The following is a 22747-nucleotide window of genomic DNA, read 5'->3' as shown; positions in this document are numbered from 1 at the left end:
AACAAAAATCCAGGAAATCCTGGGATTTGTGGCATGAGAACTGGGGATAAAACACAGGGAATGGGAGCACCAAAGGTCAGATTCTCATTGCTTATTGGGAATGAGGGGCAGGAGAAGGGACTGGGGCTATTCCCAGGGGCACGAGAAGGGACTGGGGCCATTCCCAGGGGCACGAGAAGGGACTGGGGTTATCCTGAGCTCTGTCATGCTCCAGCCTCTTCCAGAGCATTCCCACTAAAGGGAAAAGAATCCATCCCAGCTGGATGTGAGCTGTGTGCAGCAGCCAGGCACGGCAGAGCTTCCCAATAAAATCTTGGAGAGATCCAGCCCATTTCCCTCTCCCGAGCGTTGCCTGCACCTCCAGCTCCGAATGAGGCACCCGAGCCGCAGCCAGAGGGGATGGACACCAACCTGGAAGGGGAAAGCAGGGGGAGAATGCCCTGAAATCCCAAATCCAAGGCTTTTGCCAGGCTTCCATTCAGGGAATGAACCGGGAATGAGCAGGGAATGACCACAGAATGGGGCAGGGGTGGGGTAGGGCATGGACTGGGAATGGGCAGGGAATGACCATAGAATGGGGCAGGGCATGACCACAGAACAGGCAGAGGCCGACTGGGAATGGGGCAGTGAAGACAGTTGGTCCCAGAGCTGGGTTTCCCTTCCCATTCCGTGGTCATTCCCTGCCCATTCCCAGTCAGGTTTCCAATCCCCATTTCCTCCCCTTTTCCCAAATTTCCCACATCCCAGTGTCTCAAATCCTCCCAAACCCATCCCGAGCCCTGCTGGAAAAGTCCCAGCACCTCCTGCTCCCAATTCCTCCTTCCCAGCTCCCGAAGGAAACTTCTCCCTGCATCCAGGAGCATCCCCACACCCCAATCCCGGGGATTTCAGGAATGCAAACCCTTCTGGAATGTGGGGAGCTCGAAACCGAAGCTTTCCCGAGTCCTGGCAGGGATTTATGGAGCCGGGAAGGAATCAAAGCCATTTGCAGCGTTGCTGTCACAGTGATCCATTCCCTCAATTCCCGCTTCCATCCGGGAATGCTTCTGCCCTCGCCGGCACTGCTGATGCCGGGGAAAAATCCAGCGAGGTTGCCAGGGCAGGAATGATTTATTTGGGCATAAAATCCATCCGAGTTCCTGGGAGTCTCCTCCGGGATGCAGAGATTGATTTGTTTACTGCAGCCACGGAAAGCGGGGGCTGCTCCCGGGAAAACACATCCCAAACTCAGCCGGGGATTTTCCAGCTTCTCCTGGAGCAGCCGAGGGAAAAGACTGACCCCATTGCTCTGCCCCCAGATTATCAGGGGGACAGAAAAAAAAAAAAAAAAAGTGTTTCAGATCCTTGACGTTTGGGAATTGTCCAGAGTCTCCCGGGTGCTCGGAATCTTCCAAGGAGATTCCAGGCTGCTCTTCCGAGGAGATTCAGGGCTCCAAGCCTTGATTCCTTTGCCATTTTTGGGGTTGGATGGAGGCAGAGCATAGATCCCTCCGGCTCCCTCCTGGCGCAGGAATCGAGCCTGGAGGGACGGGTGGAACCAAAATACAACTGGGATTCGAGGATTAAGGACCGCCTCTAAATCCATGTATTCCTTAGGAAAAACAGGATTTTCTTCCTTTGAAAAATATAGTTGTGTTTGGAAGGGGTTCTATGAAAACCCGACTGCCACTCCCGTCCCCCGGACAGGGCTGGGCACTCCCAGGGAGTGGCGTTTCCTTGGATCGGCCCTTCCCAGGAGCCTGGAATATCCTGGATGGGAAAACCCCCATTCCCTAAATCCAGATTTTCCCCTTGGGAGATCCCGCGGCTCCATCCCGCGCTGGAGCTCGGGTTTGATATCCCGAAGGTGTTTTCCAAGCTCAAGGATTCCATGATTCTGTGATCCCTCGGCTGCTCCATGCAGGGAGGGGAAATCCTGGGAATCATTCCTGAGTTCCCGTGAGCAATCCATGGCTTTTCCTCCTGCTCCATCCAGCGGCTCAGCCGGGAAAAGCTGCCGGGAAAAACGGCGGCATCATCCCTAAATCCAAGGATTCAGCCGGGAATGCTGGCCTGGAAATGCTGGAAAAGCTCCTACTCTGGGTGGATTCAAGTTCCTCTTCCCAAACTTCGAAATGCAGTGGAATTCCCAAGCTTTGGGGACGGATCCGGCACATCCAGGTCATCCCAAATTTTTCCTAGAGTTTCCAGAGCACAAGGGATGCTCCAGAAGGAAAAGCCAGGGATTTATTTCCTTCTCAGTGGAGTTTTGCCTCAGGCACAGAGCTCAGGTTCTCCCAGGGGTGTCCCCTCTGCCCGGCATCGGGCACCTGGAGCCAGGTGAGGGTCACAGGGAATGTGGGAACACACCTAGAGAGATACGGGGAACGTGGGAATTACACCTGGAGAGACACGGGGGAACAGGGGGAATGTGAGAACACACCTGGAGAGGCACGGGGTATACCGGCCCACACCTGGAGGGTCCGGGGAAGGCCTGCAGGTTGCACTGGTCAGGAAAATTAATCCACAAACACCAGAGGTTTACATCCAAAAAGGAGACAGAGGACTCCTTTTTGCTTTATTCGAATAAAGGGAGAGACCATGGGACATTCCCCTGGGATCTCTCAAATTTTTGGAGGATGCAGCCTCCTTTTTATCCCAATTTCCCTCTCTCTTTCCCCACTGGCTGAGGTACTCGAGAGGCATAGACTTCCCGGAACCCCTGATACCTGAAATTCCCCTCTAATGTATAACCCTCCCTTTTAATTTTTAATTCCTATAGAATTCATAGTTTTTCCCCCGTTGCTTCTTTCATCTTTCGATATACAGTTTGTTTGTAAAGGCAAATATCTTTTTCCATTCATCAATCAGTGGAATCCATCCCATTGTTTATTTTATCTCTCAGTGCTAGCCTTATCTACAAGCAGATCCACAGCTCATTTGTAAAGACAAATTCAACGTTCGTCTCAGTGGGAATGCGGGAACACAACTGGAGAGACACAGGGAACGTGGGAATTACACCTGGAGGGGCCCGGGGAAGGCCTACAGGTTGCACTCAGCGCTAAGATAGGGATCGGGCCTAGCTTGGACTCGGTGATCCCAAAGATTACAGCCTTACTGATTCCAGGATTCCGGGATAAGCGCCGCTGCTCCAGCGGCTCCTCCTCCTCCCGGGGCTGCACCGACGGCCGCTGATCCCGCTCCGGTCCCATCCCAGGGCCGGGGAAATGGCGATATCACCCCTTTCCATCCCCTCCCGGCGGGTTCCGGGGCTGCACCGGAGGCTGCTGACCCCGCTCCGGTCCCATCCCAGAGCCAGGAATTGCAGGAATGGGGGAATTGGGGGAATTCCGGGAATGGCAAGGCCGCCCTCTCCTCTCCTCTCCTCTCCTCTCCTCTCCTCTCCTCTCCTCTCCTCTCCTCTCCTCTCCTCTCCTCTCCTCTCCTCTCCTCTCCTCTCCTCTCCTCTCCTCTCCTCTCCTCTCCTCTCCTCTCCTCTCCTCTCCTCTCCTCTCCTCTCCTCTCCTCTCCTCTCCTCTCCTCTCCTCTCCTCTCCTCTCCTCTCCTCTCCTCTCCTCTCCTCTCCTCTCCTCTCCTCTCCTCTCCTCTCCTCTCCTCTCCTCTCCTCTCCTCTCCTCTCCTCTCCTCTCCTCTCCTCTCCTCTCCTCTCCTCTCCTCTCCTCTCCTCTCCTCTCCTCTCCTCTCCTCTCCTCTCCTCTCCTCTCCTCTCCTCTCCTCTCCTCTCCTCTCCTCTCCTCTCCTCTCCTCTCCTCTCCTCTCCTCTCCTCTCCTCTCCTCTCCTCTCCTCTCCTCTCCTCTCCTCTCCTCTCGCGCAGCGCCCACCCCCACGGCCGTTACCGAGCGCGCGCCGCCGTTCAAACCCGCCTCGGGGGCGGGAGCGCCGCACGCTGATTGGCTGCCAGGCTGGCACCCCGCGAGCTGATTGGGGAGAAGGTGCAGAGGGGGCGTGGCTTCCTGGAGGGCGGGCTCCCCCTCAGCGCGGCGCCGAGCCGCAGCCATGGCTGCCCGCACTCCCCGCGCTGCTGCAGCCGCCGCCGCTGCTTCCTCCTTGCTCTCGCCAACCCCCCGGGCCCTCGGCAGTACCGGCACCCCTGTGCTCGCTGAGTGCCCCGGCAATGACGATGAGAGTGAGAGGCGCCAGCGCCGCCGCTCCAGGGCCGTGGACTCATCGCTGCAGGGCCTCGGCTCACCCTCGCTCAGGTAGAGCCGGTGCGAAGGGCCTGACATGACAGGGGGAAACCTGGTAACCGACACCACTGGGCTAGGGCTGAGGAGGAGCCCGGGCACCGACACCGCTGGGCACGGGCCGAGGGGAACGCGGTCACCGACACCGCTGGGTCGGGGCTGAGGGGCTCGGTTGCTGACCCCGCTGTGTCCCGCAGGCCCGAGGGCTGGCAGCCGCCGCTGTCCCAGTGGAGCAATGCGCAGATCTCGGAGCACTACAGCACCTGCATCAAGCTCTCCACCGAGAATGTGAGTCGGGGCTGCCGCGTTTGGGCCCTGCAGGGTTTAAAACCCCCTCAGCGCGGTTTGGGCGGGGTTGGAAACACTTCGGGATGGGGCAGGTTAAGGGACCATAAAGGTTAAAGGACCATAAAAGGTGTCTGGTCCCAGCTGGCCCGTCCCACAGCACATGGGTTCTGCCCACGTGGTTTTGGGGTATCTCTGGGCAATCCCAGGAAAAGTTCCTGTAGGATTTCCTAGTTCCTGCCCGTTCCTTTCGTCCCATGGCTGGGCCCCGTGGAGCAGAACCTGGATGCATCGTCCCACATTCCCCCTCGGATATTTAGGGCTGAGGTCCCCTCTCTGCCCAGCCCCAGCTCCCTCAGCTTTTGATCATCAGGGATGAGATGCTCCAGATCCCTCATCTTTGTCCTCGTCTGGAGCTCCTTGTCCCTCCTGTCCTGATGATCCCAGAGCTGGACACAGCACCCCTAGGGCTGGATCACTCCCTGACCTGCTGGGAATGCTCTTCCTGGTGATCCCTGGTGGCCTTGTCCCAAGGACACTCTGCTAGTCAGGGACACTTTGTTGTCCCTCAGCTCCTTCTCCAGCCTGTGCCAGTGTCCAGGGCTGGCCCTCCCCAACTGCAGGACCTGCCTGAGTTTGAATTAGTTTGAATCAAGCGATTCTCTGTTGAATTACAGACAATTCTCTGCCCATCTCTCTAGCCTCTCCCCATTCCTCTGCCAAGAGGAAGCTGTGGCCACGGCCAGGCTGGTGTTGCTGTCCTCTGGGTCCCCAGGGTGGCCCTGGCCAGGGGAAGGGTTCCTAGCTGTTGCTTTGTTGCAGAAAATCACCACCAAAAACGCCTTTGGGCTGCACCTGATCGATTACATGACTGACATCCTGAAGCAGAAGAACTCGGAGCTCACCAACTTCCAGGTCAGAGGGTTTCCTCCTGCTCATTTGTTTCCACCTCCAATTAACGCTGGGATTAATTAATGTGAAACCTCCAATGCTGCCACCAAACGCCCCTGGGAGAGGCCTTGAAAGGCTGAATGCTCCCAGTTGTGGTGTTTAAAAAAGGTTCAAAGTAGGATTTGGGAAGCCTCAGAAGTAAAAATGAGGCTGGGAAAGGAAGGGAGGTGGTGCTGGGCTGGTTCTGATCCAAGAACTTGCCAGGAAAAAGCATTCCAGGAATTGCTGGGAGAGAGAGGTGGATTCTTGCATGGATGAGCAGGGGCAGGAGTTTGGGATGTGGCTCCCAGGAGCTCCTGAGGTAAGGATGGGAAAAGGAGCTCTGAGTGTCACTGGGGGGGACTTGGCCTTCCTGGTGGGATCTGGGCTTGGAAAAGGCCCTTGGAATTTCACTCCCTTCACCTCTTCCTGCTTTGGGAAAACAGGATGAACCCAAGGGGGTGACCCTGAGGAAGGAGAGGTCCTGGCCGACCAAACACTCCCCTTTCTGCTTCTCCACATGGCTGAACTCATCAATTCCAAAAGGATTTTTAGCTGCGATCCCAGAAAAAAAAATAAAAGCAAGCTGTGGGCAAAACACCCCTTTGGGGGGGATCCATAGCTTTCACAATAACCCTGTTATCCATGATTTTCCTTGGGAAATCAGCTCTGGGATGCTCCAGGTGAGAATTTTCCCTGTTCCTCTGCAGATGGCAGCTGGGACTCTAGATGCCAGCGCCAAGATCTACGCCGTGCGCGTGGATTCTGTCCACGCTGACGCCTTCAAGGTCCTGAGCCACCTGGGCAAGGAGCACCCCCCTGCCAGGGACCTGGACAGCCCCGAGGAAGGTGGGAATTCCCTCTTTTCCTCTCCCAAATCCCGGGAAATTCCCTCATTTCCCACCCGGCAGTGGTAGGAGCCTCAGCGTGCTTTTGGAGTTGGGAGTTTCAAGGAGATCTGGGATTAATTGAATTCTCCCAAGGGGTGGGAGATTCCAGGTTCGTTTTCCTGGGATGCTGGAACAGGGAGAGATGGGAGGAGGAGCTGGATCTGTTGCTCAGTGATTTCAGGTTTCAGTTTGGGATCAAACAGGGGCATCTTGGGATTAGATAGGAGAAGTTTGGGATCAAATGGGAGCGGTTTGGAATTAGATAAGAGAAGTTTAGGATCAAACAGGAGTAGTTTGGGACCAAGCAAGAGCAGTTTGGGATTAAATAGGAAAAGTTTGGGATCAGCCAGGGGCAGATTTTTGCCCAGCAGAATCCATAAAAAGCCACCAAGACATTGCTCATCCCAGCTGATCCCTCCTGAGGAATTCCAACCCGCTGCAGTTTGTTGTACAGATTCCAGGTTTTCTCCCACCTTTGGGATATTCCAGCCCATAGTTTGAGGTGGGATTTGTCCATTTGCCCATGCCAGGCTCCAGCCCGGGCCCTGAGGCTGCCAGGAAAGAAGCAAAGCCAAAGAAGAAGCAAAGCTTCAAAACCATCGAGCAGAACCTGAGCAACATCAACGTGTCCGAGGCCAATCGCAGGCACGAGGTGAGCTCGGCTTCCTCCCCATCCTCCTCATCCTCCCCATCCCTGTGTTCCTGCTTTTCCATTCCCCTGGCTTCTCAGAGCCACCAGTGTGGGAGTTCAGGCTGGGAAAAGGATCCTGGAATGGTTTGGGGTGGAAGGGCCTTAAATCCCAGTCAAGGTCACCATCCCAGTCCACTCCAGCCCAGCCTGGGACATTCCCAGGGATGGATTTGCCAGGGAGGAGCTGCAGGAATTCCATCCCTCTCCTCTGGGTTGATACCTCCTGTAGTTTATCTTCCCTCCAGGGCTGGCTGGGATTGGGACTGGGTCAAATCCTGGGATCCCCCTGTGACAGCAAAGCCCTCCTGTCCTTGTTTATCCTCCGATCCCAGAATTCCAGTTTGGGATGGATCAGCCTTCCCATGGGCAGGAACAGCTCCTAGTATCCCAGACTGGAATACTCCCAGGGATGATCCAGGAGCAGAGAGGGAAAAATCCAGCACTTGGAATCCTGGAATACCTTGGCTTGGAAGGGACCCCTCAGCTCATCCTATTCCAGCACTTCCCACTCTGCCAGGCTGCTCCAGCCTGGCCTGGGACACTCCCAGGGGTGGGGAGGACACGTGGGGATCGTTGTCCCTCGGGATCAGAGCCCTCCCTGCCCTTCTCCAACCCCGGCGTTCCCCGATTCCCAGATTCCCCTCTCCGTTCCCAGATTCCCCCATTCCCCGACTCCCTCATCCACTTTCTCCAATTCCCATTCCCAAATTCCCATTCCCGGATTCCCATTCCCATTCCCAAATTCCCATTCCCGGATTTCCAGGTGGATCCCATGTTCCAGAGAGCAGCCGCCTCCTTTGACGAGTGCAGCACTGCTGGGATTTTCCTGACAGGGCTGCGCTCCCAGAGCTTCCAGAGCCGCCTCCTTTTCCACTCGGAGATTGTCCCGCTGTCCTCCTCGGAGAGCCTGGCCCTGCCCAGCTCCGACCCTGTCCCTGTGGCCGGGCTCAAAGGTGAATCCCTGCTGGCTTTCCCTGCCTCTTTTGTCCCCCCTGTCTCCTTTTTCTTCCCCCCCCGCCTTTTTTCTCCCCGCTGCCTTTTCCAGCTTTTCCCATGCTTTTCCTGCCCTTATCCAGCTTCTCTTCCCGGGTCTTTCTTTGCTGCTCAGATCCTGCTCAGGCTTCTGGAAAACTGGGAATTGTGGGGGTTTGAGGTCCTGAGCCAGGCTGGGGATTCCAGAGCCAGGCTGGGGATTCCTGAGCCGGGTGGGGATTCCTGCTGGTATCCCAGGAATTCCCCTGTATCCCACCTCTCTGCAGCCCTGCTGGCCCCGTGCCTGGAAAAACGCCGGATCTGCTCCTCCCTGGCCGGATTCCAGTTCACCAAGTGGGATGAGGAGACCCACAACGAGGTGGGTGGGAATTCCTGATCCAGGGGGGAATTCCTGATCAAGGCGGAATTCCTGATCAAGGCGGAATTCCTGGTCTAGATTCCTGAGCCAAGCTGGGGATTCCTGACGTGGGTGGGAATTCCCGATCCAGGCGGGGGGATTCCCGATCCGGGCAGGAATTCCTGATCCAGGCAGGGTTCCTGTGTTGCAGTCGGTGTCGGCGCTGCTGGAGAAGTTCCGCAGGAGCGAGCAGGCGTTCGATCCCAACCTGGATCCCGACAGCGACGACGGGGAGGGCTGGGGCCCCTCCCAGCTGGAATTCCCACCGGATTCCCCGGATGGAGACAGGAGCCCAGAACTGCAGGAGAGCAGCAAGAGGTGGGGATGGGGATCCAGAGCTAAGGTGGAATTCCAGGGGAAATTCCCAGCGCCCCAGGAAGGAATTCTCAGTCCTGGTGAGGAGCTCATTTCCTGCTCCAGTCCTGGGTGCATCCAGGAATGTATTCCAGGAATTTACTCCAGGGATCTCTCTGCATTCCAAGGAGAACTTTGACAAATCCAGGTGTTTTTCCAGCAGAACTGAGGCTCTGGAACCCCCAGTGTCTTACCACTACAGCTGGAACAGGGATAACAAATCCAGGGAATGCCGAGGGAATTCTGAAACGGGGATGACAAATCCTGGGAATGCCCAGGGAATGCTGAGCAGCTCCTGTGCCTTTTCCAGGACTACTCAAGAATACCAAATTCCAGGAATGCTGTGGGAATGCTGAGCAGGGATGACAAATCCTGGGAATGCCCAGGGAATTCTGAAACGGGCATAACAAATCCTGGGAATGCCCAGGGAATTCTGAAACGGGGATGACAAATCCTGGGAATGCCCAGGGAATGCTGAGCAGCTCCTGTGCCTTTTCCAGGACTGCTCAAGAATACCAAATTCCAGGAATGCTGTGGGAGTGCTGAGCAGGGATGACAAATCCTGGGAATGCCCAGGGAATTCTGAAACGGGCATAACAAATCCTGGGAATGCCCAGGGAATTCTGAAACGGGGATAACAAATCCTGGGAATGCCCAGGGAATTCTGAAACGGGGATGACAAATCCTGGGAATGCCCAGGGAATTCTGAAACGGGCATAACAAATCCTGGGAATGCCCAGGGAATTCTGAAACGGGGATGACAAATCCTGGGAATGCCCAGGGAATTCTGAAACGGGGATAACAAATCCTGGGAATGCCCAGGGAATGCTGAGCAGCTCCTGTGCCTTTTCCAGGACTGCTCAAGAATACCAAATTCCAGGAATGCTGTGGGAAGGCTGAGCAGGGATGACAAATCCTGGGAATGCCCAGGGAATTCTGAAACGGGCATAACAAATCCTGGGAATGCCCAGGGAATTCTGAAACGGGGATGACAAATCCCGAGAAACCTGAGCCACTCCTGTTGCTTTTTCAGGCCCGAGGGAGCTCCCTTTGGTGCCGGGGACATCGGCACGCTGAGCCTGCACGTGTCCCTGAATCCCGGAGAATATTCCTACTTCAGCCCCCGCACCCTCGCCATGTGGGCCGGCCCCGAGCACTGGCGCTTCCGGCCCCGCCCACACCGTGAGTGCCAGAGCCAGGGAGCCCTGGGATTTGGGAATTCCGGCCTGGGGAGGGCTGCAGTCCTGGGATTCTGGGATGGGAGGGCTCCAGTCCTGGGATTCTAGGATTCTAGGATGGGAAGCGCTCCAATTCCTTTCCAAAGTCCCATGGAACTTCTTCATTCCCAGACCTTGATTGGTTTCTGCTCCCACAAAAATCCACAGACTCCTGGATACCTGGGAGCTGAGGCCAACCCTGGCTGCTTTCCCATAAAAAAGGGGGAGATCTTTGTGGGTGCCCTTTGCCTGAAGGGGATGTTCCAGTTGGGAATGAGCCGGATGCAGTGACAGCCCCGTCCCTCTTACTCCTTCCTTCCTTCCTTCCTTCCTTCCTTCCTTCCTTCCTTCCTTCCTTCCTTCCTTCCTTCCTTCCTTCCTTCCTTCCTTCCTTCCTTCCTTCCTTCCTTCCTTCCTTCCTTCCTTCCTTCCTTCCTTCCTTCCTTCCTTCCTTCCTTCCTTCCTTCCTTCCTTCCTTCCTTCCTTCCTTCCTTCCTTCCTTCCTTCCTTCCTTCCTTCCTTCCTTCCTTCCTTCCTTCCTTCCTTCCTTCCTTCCTTCCTTCCTTCCTTCCTTCCTTCCTTCCTTCCTTCCTTCCTTCCTTCCCTCCCTCCCTCCCTCCCTCCCTCCTTTTTTTTTACACCTCTCTCCCTTTTTCCCCTGTGTCCCTCAGCAGCCTCGGGCCTGGACAAGGATTCCCGGCGGAGGATTCCCAAGAAGGTTTTCGAGTTGGATTTCCAGGAGGACATCGACTTCCAGGCCCATTTCCGTAAGACCAAGGTGCCCACAGAGCCCCTGGAATTCCTGGGATTTGGGCAGCTCCAGTTCTGTGTGGGAGGCACTGCAGAGCCTGCCCCTTTCCACACAGAACACTCCCTGCTTTTCCATGGAAAGCTGCTGGAGCTTTCTGGTTTTCCATTGAGCTGTCTGATCCCATTCCCAGGCATCCATAACTTTGGCCAAATCCATCCTGGAAAACCAAAATCTCCGGAGCACCACACTCCCTGCAGACTTCAACTACGAGCCCCAGAACCTGGGGCAGCTCTTCCTGAAACCCTTGGTCAAGGTGAGAGAATTCCCAAAGGAATCATCCCAGGGGGTCATCCCAGGGAGTCATCCCAGGGTGAAGGGACAAGGCCCAGCCTTTTCCAGGAATATTTTGGAATATTTTCCTGCAGCTCAGCCGGAGCTCGGATCCAGTGGAAGCCTTGGATACGGAGGCTGGGATTGAGGACTACGACTACAACAACCCCAACGACACCTCCAACTTCTGCCCTGCCCTGCAGGTACAGCCAGGGGATCCCGTGGGAAAATCCCTGTCCAGGGAATTCCCGAGGGAAGGAATGGGAGGGGCAGGGCACTCCTGGCAGCCCAGCCTGGGACATTCCTAGGGATGGATTTGCCAGGGAGGAGCTGCAGGAATTCCATCCCTCCCCTCTGGGTTGATACCTCCTGGAGCTTCCCTTCCTGCCAGGCCCCTCCAGGGCTGCCTGGGATTGGGATTGGGATAAATCCTGGGATCTGTGGCAGCAGAGCCCTCCTGTCCCTGTTTGTCTCCAGATCCCAGAATCCCAGTTTGGGATGGATCAATCCCTTCTCATCCCAGCCTTCCCATGGGACAGCTCCCACTGTCCCAGGCTGGGACACTCCCAGGGATGGAAAAATTTCGGGATTGCTGCTCCCTGACCCTGCCTTGGCTTCAGCCTTGGCCCAGTTCCATGGGGATAAACCCCAATCCCGTGGGGATAAACCCCAATTCCATGAGGAAGCCGGGCAGGAATTCCCACCCTCTGGAGCAGCTCTGGTGACTCTGGTGTCCCCCCTGTGTCCCTGCAGGTCCCTGACAGCGATGATGATCCCGATGCCAACCCTGCAGAATTCCCGAGCCAGCTCCCGGCTCCTCCAGAGCTCTCCATGATCAACGGGGGGAACGTCCCGGGCTGTGGGGAGCTGGAGCTCATTGCTGAACCCCAGAAGGTGACTGGGACTGACTGGGAGCACTGGGACTGACTGGGAGCACTGGGCGTTGGGAATTCCTCCCTGGACTGGGCTGGAGCACAATCCTCTCAGCACCTCCAGGGTTAAAAATCCCAGGACACCCCTATGGTGCAGGATTCCAGGGATTGCCAGGATTCCTGGGATTGGGCAGGGACTGTCCTTCCCACAGGAACAATTCCTGGATTGCCATTCCCACAGGAACAATTCCTGGGATTGCCATTCCCACAGGAACAATTCCCAAATTAAACACTGGGGGTTGGGCAACCAGGCTGCCCTCACCGTTATTGCCATGGAAAATCGGGAATGCTGACAGCTGTGGCTGTGATCCCGCTGGTGATCCCAGTGATGATCCCAGATAATCCCAGATTCCCTCCCCAGATCCATAAAATCCACATCCAGTACGCCAAGACAGCCAAGAGGATGGACATGAGGCGGCTCAAGAGGAACATGTGGGAGCTGCTGACGGAGCAGGGAGCGGCAGCGGAGGTGGGCAGGGAAATTCCTGCTGGGAATTGGCCTGGGGTTTCCAGGGGTTTTCCTGGGCATCTCAGGGCCCTGCAGTTCCCGGTTTTTCCCAAGCAGGGGGAGGATCCTGGGGAAGGGACGGACTTGGAAGTGGCTGGAGAGAAAGTCCTGAGTGACCTCACCAAGGATCTGCTCCACAGGTCGGGAATGGGAGTGGGACAGGGAAAATCCTGAATGGGAATGGGAAAATCCCAAATGGGAATGAGACAGGGAATGGGGATAGGAGTGGGAAGGGGAGTGGGAAAATCCCGAATGGGAATGGGGATGGGAATGGGAAGGGGAGTGGGAAAATCCTGAATGGGAATGGAGATGGGAATGAGAATGGAGATGACAACAGGACAGGGAAAATCCCTTGTGGGAATGGGAATGGGAGTGGGAAAATCCTGAATGGGAATGGGACAGGGAATATGGAAATGAGGATGGGAAAATCCCTCCAGGTGTTGGGATGGGAATGGGAAAGGGAAAACACTGAATGGGACAGGGAATGGGATTGGGAAAACCCCTCATAGGAATGGGACTGGGAATGGGAAGATCCCTGCGGGTGTTCCCAGGAAAGCCAGGCTGGCAAACCCTTCCTGGCAGGTCCAGGATCCAATCCCTGCTCCTTTGGATTCCTGGATGCTCTGGGATTCCCGGGCTGATCCCGATCCTGCTGTTCCGCAGGCTCCCTCCTGCCATGGCCACCGACCTGTCAGTGCCCCTGGCCTTCGTGTGCCTCCTGCACCTGGCCAACGAGAAGGTGAGGGCTGGGAGCCACTCCCACCATCCCAGCATTCCCGGGAATGCAGCTCCTTCCTGGGATTCCATGGGATCCAGCTCTTTCCATCAGTCCTGGGAATTCCATGCAATGCAGCTCATTGCCAACAATCTTGAGATTCCATGCAATGCAGCTGAATCCCAGTTTTTCCTCTGGAATACAGCTAATTCCCAATCCATCCCAGCTCATTCCAAATCCATCCCGATTTTTCTATGGAATGCAGCTCCAGGAAATGGGAACAGTCCCAGTTTGGGCAGAGTTTGTCCCTCAGAGCTGTCCTGAGCATTCCAGACTCTGGAACAGAATTCCAGAGGCTGGGAAAGATCCCCAAGGCCACTGATTCCAAGCTGTGCCCAATCCCCACCTGGATTCCTTCCACATCCAGGGATTCCTTGGAATTCCTTCAGGAATGGAAACTCCAAACCGCCTTGGGCAGCCCCTTCCCACCTTTTCCTTCAGGAAATGCCTGCACATTCCCTGGAAGAGCCCCCAGGCAGTGGCAGGAGGGGCTGGGGTTGTTCCCAAGCCTCATTCCCACGGGATTTAATTACAAAAGGGATGGAATTCCGAGGGGAACAGAGCCCGGCCCTGCCAGACTTGGCTTTTCCTTCTCATTCCCAGAATTTGCAGCTGGAGAGCACCGAGGATCTGTCAGATGTGCTGGTGAGACAGGGACACTGAGCCGGGATCGCTGAGGAATCATCCCCAGATCCCCAAATCCCAGCGAGATTCCTGGAATTCCGGGCTGGATGGACACAGGGGCAGCTCAGCCCTCCCAGCCAGGATTCATCCAGCAGCTTTTCCCTGGATTGGGAATTCCTGCAGCTCACTGTGAACCCCAATGCCTGTAGCAGAGGCTGCTCCGTGTCCTGAAATTCCCTGTTTGTCCTGAAATTCTATCTATCCCAAGATTTCCTGTCTTTATATTCCCAAAAATTCCTGTTTGTATCCCAAGATTTCCTGTCTGGGTATCCCAGAGTTTCTTGTCTGTGTATCCCAAAATTTCCTGTCTATCCCAAAATTTCCTCTCTGTATATATCAAAATGTCTTGTCTGTGTATCCCAAGGTTTCCTGTCTGTGCATCCCAAAATTTCCTGTCTGTGTATCCCAAAATTTCCTCTCTGTATATATCAAAATGTCCTGTCTGTTTATCCCAAAATTTCCTGTCTGTGTATCCCAAAATTTCCTCTCTGTATATATCAAAATGTGTCCTGTCTGTGTATCCCAAAATTTCCTCTCTGTATATATCAAAATGTGTCCTGTCTGTGTATCCCAAAATTTCCTCTCTGTATATATCAAAATGTCTTGTCTGTGTATCCCAAGATTTCCTGTCTCTGTATCCCAAAATTCCCTCCCCGTGTCCTTCCCAGTCTGTAATTCCCAGTTTTTGGACTGACTGTTACTCCTGGCCCCCGTTTCTTCCACTCCCTGGAATTATTCCCTTTTTTCACTGGTTAAGGATAATAAATTATGCAGACTTTGGAGCGGGGCCTGGAAGGAGTCCCTGGGATAACCCCGGAGTGGGGTGAGGCAGCAAATTCCCTAAAAACGGGGAATCCAGGGATCTGAGCCTGGAGCAGCAGCCAGGAAGGGACTCCGGGAGCCAAATTCTGGGATCGAGATCAGCCGGGAGTCTCCTCCTCTTCCTCCTCCTGCTTTTCCTGGGATAAGGATCCCCAGGTGCGGGGTCTCCTCCTCTGGACACCTCTGGAATTCTGTTCCATCCTTTCCTGGGAATGGGGTCCCCAGGGGCGGGGTCTCCCTCTCCTGTCCCCCCTGGAATTCTCCTCCATCCTTTCCTGGGGCCGGGGCTCCCTCAGGATCATCCCGAGCCGCAATTCCCACCCCGCTGGGCTCTGCCCGCGCTACTCCCTCGCTGTTCCCAGGATTTCTCCCGTCCCAGGAGCGCCCGGGGCTCGGGAATTCCGGCCCGGGGCTCTCCCGCTCCTCTGCTCCGGGAATTCCGAGCCTTTCCCGGTGCTCCGCGGGCATTTCAGGATGCGCGGCCGTTCCCTGACTCCAGCGTGGCGGGGGACTGAAATGCCAGAGGCTGCGGCTCCTGGAATAGAAATTCCAAGGGCTGATATTCCAGGGGCTTCCGCCCGGGTTTTGGGGACGATGCGAGGGCAGAGCAGAGGCTCCGGGAGTTTTGGGAAGGGCTGGAGCGATCCCGCACCAAAGGCACCGGACCTTTACCTCCACCTTCCTCTTCACCTTCCTCCTCCTCCCTTTACCGGAGCGGCGCCGTGTCCCGGACCCGGCCACGAACCGGGGCGAGGGGGGAGCACCGGGGAGGGTTCCCAGAACCGGGGAGAAGCCAGTTCCCCCAGAACCGAGAAGAGGACCCAAAATCGGGGAGGGGTCCCGGCTCCCGGGCGGGGAGCTCTGGGGGCTCCCACCTGCAGCAACTCCCTGGGCGACCCCCGCGCCTCGGGGCTCCTCTCCAGGCTCCTCCTCAGGAAACCCTGGAAGGATTTCGGGATTTTCCATCCCCGGAGCTGTGGGAGCGGGACGGTTCCCACCCAGGGGTGCTCAGCTGCCCCCGGGACCCCGAAACCCGATCTGCTCCTAAAATCCCGTTTATTCTTAAAACTCCATCTGCTCCTAAAATTCCGCGTATTCCTGAAACGTAATCTGTTCCTAAAATCCTGTTTATTCCTGAAACTCGATCTGTTCCTAAAAAATCCTGTTTATTGCTGAAATCCCTTCCATCCCAGCGCCGATGGAGCTGGGAATGCTGGACTGAGTGCGAGGGGAAACTGAGGCAGGGCCCCTCTTCCCGCAGTTCCGGCCATCCCAGCCCGGATAAAAGCCGGGAATAAAAACCCGAGTGGGTTTTATTTTCTGTTGATTTCAGCCATTCTCTCTAAATCCCGGGTTCATCGTGGGGAGCGCGGGAGCTTTCCTGGAAAGGGGGGGTTCGGTGGCACCTGCGGCTCCTTCACCCCCTTCCTACCCCGGGAAGGGGGCAGGAGCCCAGGCCCCCTCCCCCCGACTTCCCTCGCTTCTGCTTTCTCGGGGTTTTGGCCCAAAATGAGTCACCGGGGGATTTTTTTTTCTCTCTCATTTTTCGGGACTCTTTCACGAGCCGAAGCGGGGGGGGATTCTCGGGGGGCTGAGCCCGACTGTCCCCCGCTTGTGAGCGGCTCCGGTCCCGCGGGACTGGGATTCCCAATCCAGGGGCCGGGGACAGTATCCCTGGAATGCCGGGGACCCCAGCGAAGGGGCGCGGGACCAGGAGCCCGGAGCATCCCGCTGTGTCCCCACCCTCGGGGCGGCTCCGGCGCGGGGAGCGCGGCTTTGGGGGCCGGAAAGTCCGGCCCAGTCACTCGGGAGGCGGAGGGAGAACCCCCAAAAGCGCGTCCGTTCCGGTAAGCAAAGAGTCAATGGCTGCGGCTCGCCCCGCTCCGGCTCGCACACGCCACTTCCCCGAGCGGGGCTGACTCATCCCGGGCTCGGTCCCGCTCCGCGACACCCGCGCTCCGCTCCGGCCGCCCCGAGCCCGGCCCGAGCCTCCGCCGGTGAGTCTCGGGGGTCCCGGGGGGCTGGGGGGTCCCTCTGCCCGCCCCGAGCCGCGCTTCCCCCGCCCGCCCCGTCCCGAGGGGCACCGGCCGCCAACCCCAAAATGCCGAAACCTCCGGGAAGCGGGGAGCGCCCCGGGGGTCCCGCGGGGGTCCCGGACCTGCCGCCGCCCCCGCGGGTCCCCGGCCCCTTCGGCAGCGCCCGCCGGGATGCCCGGGGGGGTTCGGGCTGAGCCGGCGGCGCGGGATGGGGAAGGGATGACTTCAGCCCATTACTCACGGCTTGGCAGCGCTCCCGCGCTATTCCGGGCCGTGACGCTCCAGCCCCGCGGATTTGGGCCTAAGCAGGCAGAATTTGGGTGATTTGGGCAAGGAGAAGGAGCAGGGGACACGCCGCGGGGTTGAGGAGCGGGGCGAGGTTTGGGATGAGTTCGATCCCGCTCCCGGAATTATTGTTATTATGATGATTGTTATTATCCCATTAAGTGTGTAATTAGAGCCCGGGCGCCGCCCCCAGCCCCCCACACCCCAGCACTGGCGGGGGTTGTTCAGCCCCAAATCGGCCGCGTTTCTCCCCAAAAGCCCCGGGCGCCCCCCCGCAAGGCCCGGCGGTTTCCTGCGCTTGGGGAGCGCGGCCGGGAAAGGCGGAAATCGCGTCAGCGGTGCCGGGAACCGAACCGGGGCCGGCGGAGGCACCGCGGGGGCGGGACAGGGGGGTGGCACCTTCACCTGCACACGCAGGTGTGTGAGGGACACCTGGACCTGAGAAACACCTCTGTGTGTATGTGTGTGCGTGTGTGAAACACCTGGAAATGTACACACAGGTGTGAGAAGGACACCTGGACCTGAGAAACACCTCTCTGTGTACACACAGGTGGGTGTGTGTGTGTCACCTGTACCTGATAAACATCTGTGTGTGCGAGACACCTGGACCTGATGAACACCTGTGTGTGTGTGTGTGTGTGGGTGTGACATCTGCACCTGATAAACACAGGTGTGTGAGTGATATCTGGACCTGATGAACACCTGTGTATGTGTATGTGGCACCTGGACCTGCATACACACACACGTGCCCACCTGCACGTGGGAACAGGCACCTGGACGTGCTCACCTGCACACTTCTGTGCTCAGGTGTGCTCATCTGCACTTACGAGCGTGCTGGCGCCTCTGTGGCGTGTAAACACACCTGGCACACGCGCGTGCCCCCCCCCCCCCCACGCACCTGTGCTCGGGTGTGCTCACCCACAGCCCCGCTTACGCTGCGGCTTCAGGACCTCAACTCCCAGCGTGCCCCTCGCGGGGGGCGGGGTCGGGTGGCGCGGATGTCCAATAGGAGAAGGGGCGTGTTGGCTCAAGCCAATAGGCAGCGAAGGGGCGTGTCCTCCCCGCCCCCGGGCACGCCCCGCGGTCACGTGGCGCGGGCGTGGCCGGTGAGCGGGACCGGGGGCGCCGGAGGGGCTCGGTGGGACCGGGGGGCGTGGGGAGTGCCCGGGGATCCCCCTGCCCGCCCCGCTCCTTCCCCAGGTTGGCATCGCCGCTTTTCGCCGTTTCCCTGGGGTTTTTCCTCAAAAACTGGGGGGGGGGGGCAGGCGGGAGATTTAGCGGGTGGCGAGCCCCGAATGTGGGGGGAGGGAGGGAGGCACGGACGGAGCAGGTTCTGGCCGCGGCCGCTTCCGGTGCCTGGTTCCTCCCGGGTCACCCGAAATTTTAGCAGAGCAGCAACAACAGGGGGGCTCACCCTTCCCCCCTTTTTTCTCCCTTCCAGGACCCCTCCTAAACCCAAAGCCAGCGACTCTCCCCCCATGGAGAACAACCAAGAGCCGCAAGGAGACCCCCAAGAACCCTCGAGCACCGCCCACCCCGCCGTGAGTGCTCCCCGGCGGGCTTGGGGGGTCCTGACCGCCCCAAAATCCGGAGGAGGGAGGGAGGAGGGCAAGCAGCGCTTTGGCCGCCGGTGGAAGTGAGGATGAGGCAGAGAAATGTGAAATTCGCAGCTTTGGGTAGGGGGCGAGGTGGGGGAATGGACTGAAAATGTCATTTTTTGGGGGAGAAGCGAGTGGTCCCGTAGAAATGGGATCAATTTTGTAATTATTTTTGATGCTCGTGAAGAAAAGGGGTTTGGATTTTGTGGCGCTGAGCTTTTCCCTCCCTCCAGCAGCTTTTTATTTCACAAAAAAAAAAAAAAAAAAAAAAAAAAAAAAAAAGGAAAAAAAGAAAGCTTTGAACTCTTTCAGCCGTTAAAATCCGGTGTCTATCACAAGCCGTTAAATGAATAGAAAGAATCATCCAAAAAAAAAATTAAAAAAAGAAAGACTAGAAAAAATAGAAAAAGACGGACTTGGGAGCCGAGCAGCTTCTTTGCCCAAAAATAGCAACAAGTTTTATAACTCCGGAAAATGTAGAACAAACAAACGAGGAACATTTTTAGCTGAGAAAGGCGGCGGCGGTGCGGGGGGGGAGCTGAATTCTGAATTTCTGCCCGTCTGTTTTCCTGGAAGCCGCTCCTCGTGTTCTCGCCCGCATCCAGCGCTTTGACCAACTTGGCCACCGGCCCGGGGCTGCCGGGGAACGGGAACGGGGAACGGGAATGGAGAACGGGGGACAGGGAACGGGAATGGGGAACAGGGAACAGAAATGGGGCTAACGGGGAACGGGAACAGGGCTCCCTGAACGGGGAACAGGGAATGGAGAACAGGGAATGGGAATGGGGAACAGGGAACGGGAATGGGGCTAACGGGGAACGGGAACAGGGCTCCCTGAACGGGGAACAGGGAATGGGAATGGGGAACAGGGAACGGGAATGGGGCTAACGGGGAACGGGAACAGGGCTCCCTGAACGGGGAACAGGGAATGGGAATGGGGAACAGGGAACGGGAATGGGGCTAACGGGGAACGGGGCTAACGAGGAATGGAATGAGGCGAACGGGGAACGGGAACGGGGAACAGGGAATGGGGCTAAGGGTGAACGGGGCTAACGGGGAATGGAATGAGGCGAACGGGGAACGGGAACGGGGAACAGGGAATGGGGCTAAGGGGGAGAGGGAATGGGTAACGGGGTATGGGGCTAACGGGGAATGGGGCTTACAAGGAACGGGGCTAATAGGGAACGGGCAACGGGCCCAGAGCTCCTCGAAAAGAGAACGGGCTCGGGGCTCTCTGGACATGAAACAGGCCCGGAGCTCCCTGAACGAGGATCGAGCCCTGGGCTCTCAGAACACGGAATGGGCCCGGGGCTCCCAGAAAGGGGGAACGGGCCCGGATCTCCCTGAACGAGGAACAGGCCCGGAGCTCCCTGAACCCCGCCGGGCTGCGGGGGGGGGGGCGGATTTCGGGTCGCAGCTCCCCCAAAACTCAGCCGCGTGTCCCGCAGGAGGCGCCGGAGGCCAGGGATGGCGCCGAGAGGGACGAGGCGGTGGGAGAAGGTGGGAACAAGGACACGGAGAACAAGGACAAGGAGGACAAGGACAAGGAGGACAAGGATAAGGAGGAGGAGGAGGCTTTCCTTGTCAGCCTCTACAAGTTCATGAAGGAGCGGCACACGCCCATCGAGAGGATCCCTCATCTCGGCTTCAAGCAGAGTATGTCCCGCCCCCGGTGACAGGGGACAGCGCACTGCGGGTGGGGGCCGTGCACAGGTTCCGTGTCTTCCTGAGCCTCAGCATCTCCCCTTTATTCCCAGTTAACCTCTGGAAGATCTACAAGGCTGTGGAAAAGCTGGGAGCCTACGAGCTGGTGAGTGGTGGCCGTGCGAGCCGGGGTGTCCCCTGGGTGCCGGGGTGTCCCCTGGACATCAGGACTGGACACCAGGGTGTCCCTGGGGTATCAGGAAGCGCCCTGGACATCAGAGCTGGTCACGAGTGTGACCCCTGGGTGCCAGGGTGTCCCCGGGATGTCCGTGGGTCCCAGGATGTCCCTGGTCTCAGGGTGTCCCCGAGGACCCGGGATGACCCCTGGGTGCCGGGACTCACCCTTCCTCCCTCCCCCCGCAGGTGACGGGCCGCCGGCTCTGGAAGAACGTGTACGACGAGCTCGGGGGCAGCCCCGGCAGCACCAGCGCGGCCACCTGCACCCGGCGCCACTACGAGAGGTGAGAGGTGGGGCCGGGCGGGCCCGGGGCTCTGTCCCGCCGCGTACCTCAGTTTACCCCGGCGCTCACCGCGCTCCCCGCTCGCTCCGCAGGCTCGTCCTTCCCTACGTGCGGCACCTCAAGGGCGAGGAGGACAAGCCGCTGCCCCCCAGCAAACCCCGTAGACAGTACAAGGTCTCCAAGGACGACAAGAGCAAGAGGGCCAGGAAGGAGAAGAGCCGCGAGCAGGTGCGCGGCTGGGAACAGCCCCGGAAACCCGGGAAGGGAAGGGAAGGGAAGGGAAGGGAAGGGAAGGGAAGGGAAGGGAAGGGAAGGGAAGGGAAGGGAAGGGAAGGGAAGGGAAGGGAAGGGAAGGGAAGGGAAGGGAAGGGAAGGGAAGGGAGCCGGACCCCAGCTCAGGATGCGGCACTCACATCCGACCCCCTCTGCTCGCAGCTGGCTCCGGACAAGGGGCAGCCGGAGGCGGTCGCGGAGGACGCGCCGGAGCGGGGCCGGGGGACAGACGGACGCTCCAGCCCGGCCAGCCCAGCCCCCAGCCCCTCGGGGGGGTGTCCCAGCCCCTGCAGGACCCACAGCGAGACCTACAAGCGCCTCTTCTCCAGCTTCTACTCCAAAGGGAACCATCCCATCATGTCCCCGCTGGCCAAGAAGAAGCTGCTGGCGCAGGTGAGCAAGGCCGAGTCCTTGCACTGCCACAAACGCCTCTGCCCCGAGGGCCGGCGGGCACCGAGCGACAGCGGCCCCGAGCCGGCCCGGCCGGGCAGCGGCCCCAGCCTGGCTGAGCAGAGGAGCCCGGAGCCGTCGGGAGCTCCGGACAGAGCTCCGAGCGAGGGGAGCGAGGCATCCCAGGGAGGCAGAGACAGCCAGGGCTGCCCGCGGGCCGAGGACGGGGGCCCGGCCCCCGCCGTGTTCACCGGCTACTTCCACGCCTACCGCAGCGAGGGGCTGCAGCCCGGATGCCCCCCGCTCTGGGGGTATTTCTCCAACCTGAAGGATTTTTTGGAGCCGCCCTCCGCCTTGCCGGTGCGGCCCGGGGAGCCCGAGCAGCCCCAGGAGCTGCGGAGCAAAGCGGCGCGGCCGTGGGAGGGCAGGGCCGCCGCTGTCCGGGCCTGCTGGGTGCCCCCCGGGGCCACCTTCGGCCCCGCCGGGCACAGCCGCGACGAGGAGGAGGAGGATGAGGATGATGAGGAGGACGAGGAGCCCTTTGGCCCCGCTGCCAAGCCACGCGCCGTGTCCCCCTTGGCCAAGGCGGGCAGGGACGGGGGGACACGCTCGCCGGGCGGCCACCAAGGGCTGGCCAAACCCAAGGCCGTGGTGGCCACTCCGGGCTTCGCCGCGCCGCCGCCGCCGGACGCATTCCCGGGAGCCGCTCTGCACTTCCCGGGCGGCTTCGGGAGCCCCCAGGAGCAGCTGAAAACGCGGGGCGTGCCGGTGGCCCCGGCGCTGTCCCTGAACCCCCTGGTGATCCCGGCTTTCCCCAGCCCTTTGGTGGTGTCCTCGGAGCTGTGCCGGCCGCTGGCCACCGGCCGCTTCCCCGCGTCCTTCGGGGGGAATTCGCCACGGCCGCGGCCGTACCCTGCGGCTCCGTGGCACGGGCAGCGCTCCTGCGGTTCCCCGCACGTCCCGCACCACGCCAGGCCCTAGCGCTGCCATCCCGCGGGTGACAGCGAGGGGACAATCCGGACTGCGCCGTTTTTATTCCCCATCTCAGAGCTGTTTGTGGCCGCGCTGCCGGCGCCCCACGGTTCTCTATATTTTCTATATATCCACACACAAATCTATAAAAAAAGGGAGCAAAACCAGTGCTGGAGGTTTCTGTTCATGCCGGGGGAGAGTTGTGCCCGTCCTGCCGTGCCCTGGGCCCCCACACCCGAATTCGGGGTTTGTGTTGCCTCCATGCCAGGCTCCGGAGGTTTTCA

General features: G+C 58.6%; 2 protein-coding genes across 10 annotated transcripts; both read left to right on the top strand.

Moving 5' to 3' along the window:
* The first annotated feature begins 3974 nt into the window (after positions 1–3974).
* Positions 3975–14704, top strand: NCAPH (non-SMC condensin I complex subunit H). Of its 6 annotated transcripts, none has more exons than XM_088179880.1 (17): positions 3975–4200; positions 4383–4473; positions 5293–5385; positions 6111–6249; positions 6821–6942; positions 7745–7934; positions 8241–8332; positions 8523–8689; positions 9759–9907; positions 10614–10720; positions 10884–11006; positions 11119–11226; positions 11777–11917; positions 12317–12424; positions 12521–12603; positions 13127–13202; positions 13842–14704. In XM_088179880.1, the coding sequence occupies exons 1-17, from the start codon at positions 3998–4000 to the stop codon at positions 13899–13901; spliced, it is 2052 nt and encodes a 683-aa protein (XP_088036006.1). In that variant the 5' UTR covers positions 3975–3997; the 3' UTR covers positions 13902–14704. The 6 variants fall into 6 exon arrangements, with proteins under 6 accessions (XP_088036006.1, XP_088036002.1, XP_088036004.1 ...); XM_088179876.1 differs by having other exon boundaries at positions 3982–4200; positions 10617–10720; positions 12500–12603; positions 13046–13202; XM_088179878.1 differs by having other exon boundaries at positions 3982–4200; positions 13046–13202.
* A 1888-nt stretch (positions 14705–16592) lies between these two features.
* Positions 16593–22627, top strand: ARID5A (AT-rich interaction domain 5A). Of its 4 annotated transcripts, none has more exons than XM_088180174.1 (7): positions 16593–16741; positions 18507–18606; positions 20112–20319; positions 20421–20473; positions 20731–20828; positions 20921–21056; positions 21264–22627. In XM_088180174.1, exons 2-7 carry the CDS (start codon positions 18544–18546, stop codon positions 22470–22472), a joined length of 1767 nt encoding a protein of 588 aa, XP_088036300.1. In that variant the 5' UTR covers positions 16593–16741; positions 18507–18543; the 3' UTR covers positions 22473–22627. The 4 variants fall into 4 exon arrangements, with proteins under 4 accessions (XP_088036300.1, XP_088036301.1, XP_088036299.1 ...); XM_088180175.1 differs by lacking the exon at positions 16593–16741 and adding an exon at positions 16974–17615; XM_088180173.1 differs by lacking the exon at positions 16593–16741 and adding an exon at positions 18172–18265.
* Positions 22628–22747: the final 120 nt, after the last annotated feature.

Source organism: Sturnus vulgaris, chromosome 28 (assembly GCF_052056855.1).
Source record: "Sturnus vulgaris isolate bStuVul1 chromosome 28, bStuVul1.hap1, whole genome shotgun sequence".
NCBI lineage: Eukaryota > Metazoa > Chordata > Aves > Passeriformes > Sturnidae > Sturnus > Sturnus vulgaris.
This window is presented reverse-complemented; position numbering and strand designations above follow the sequence as displayed.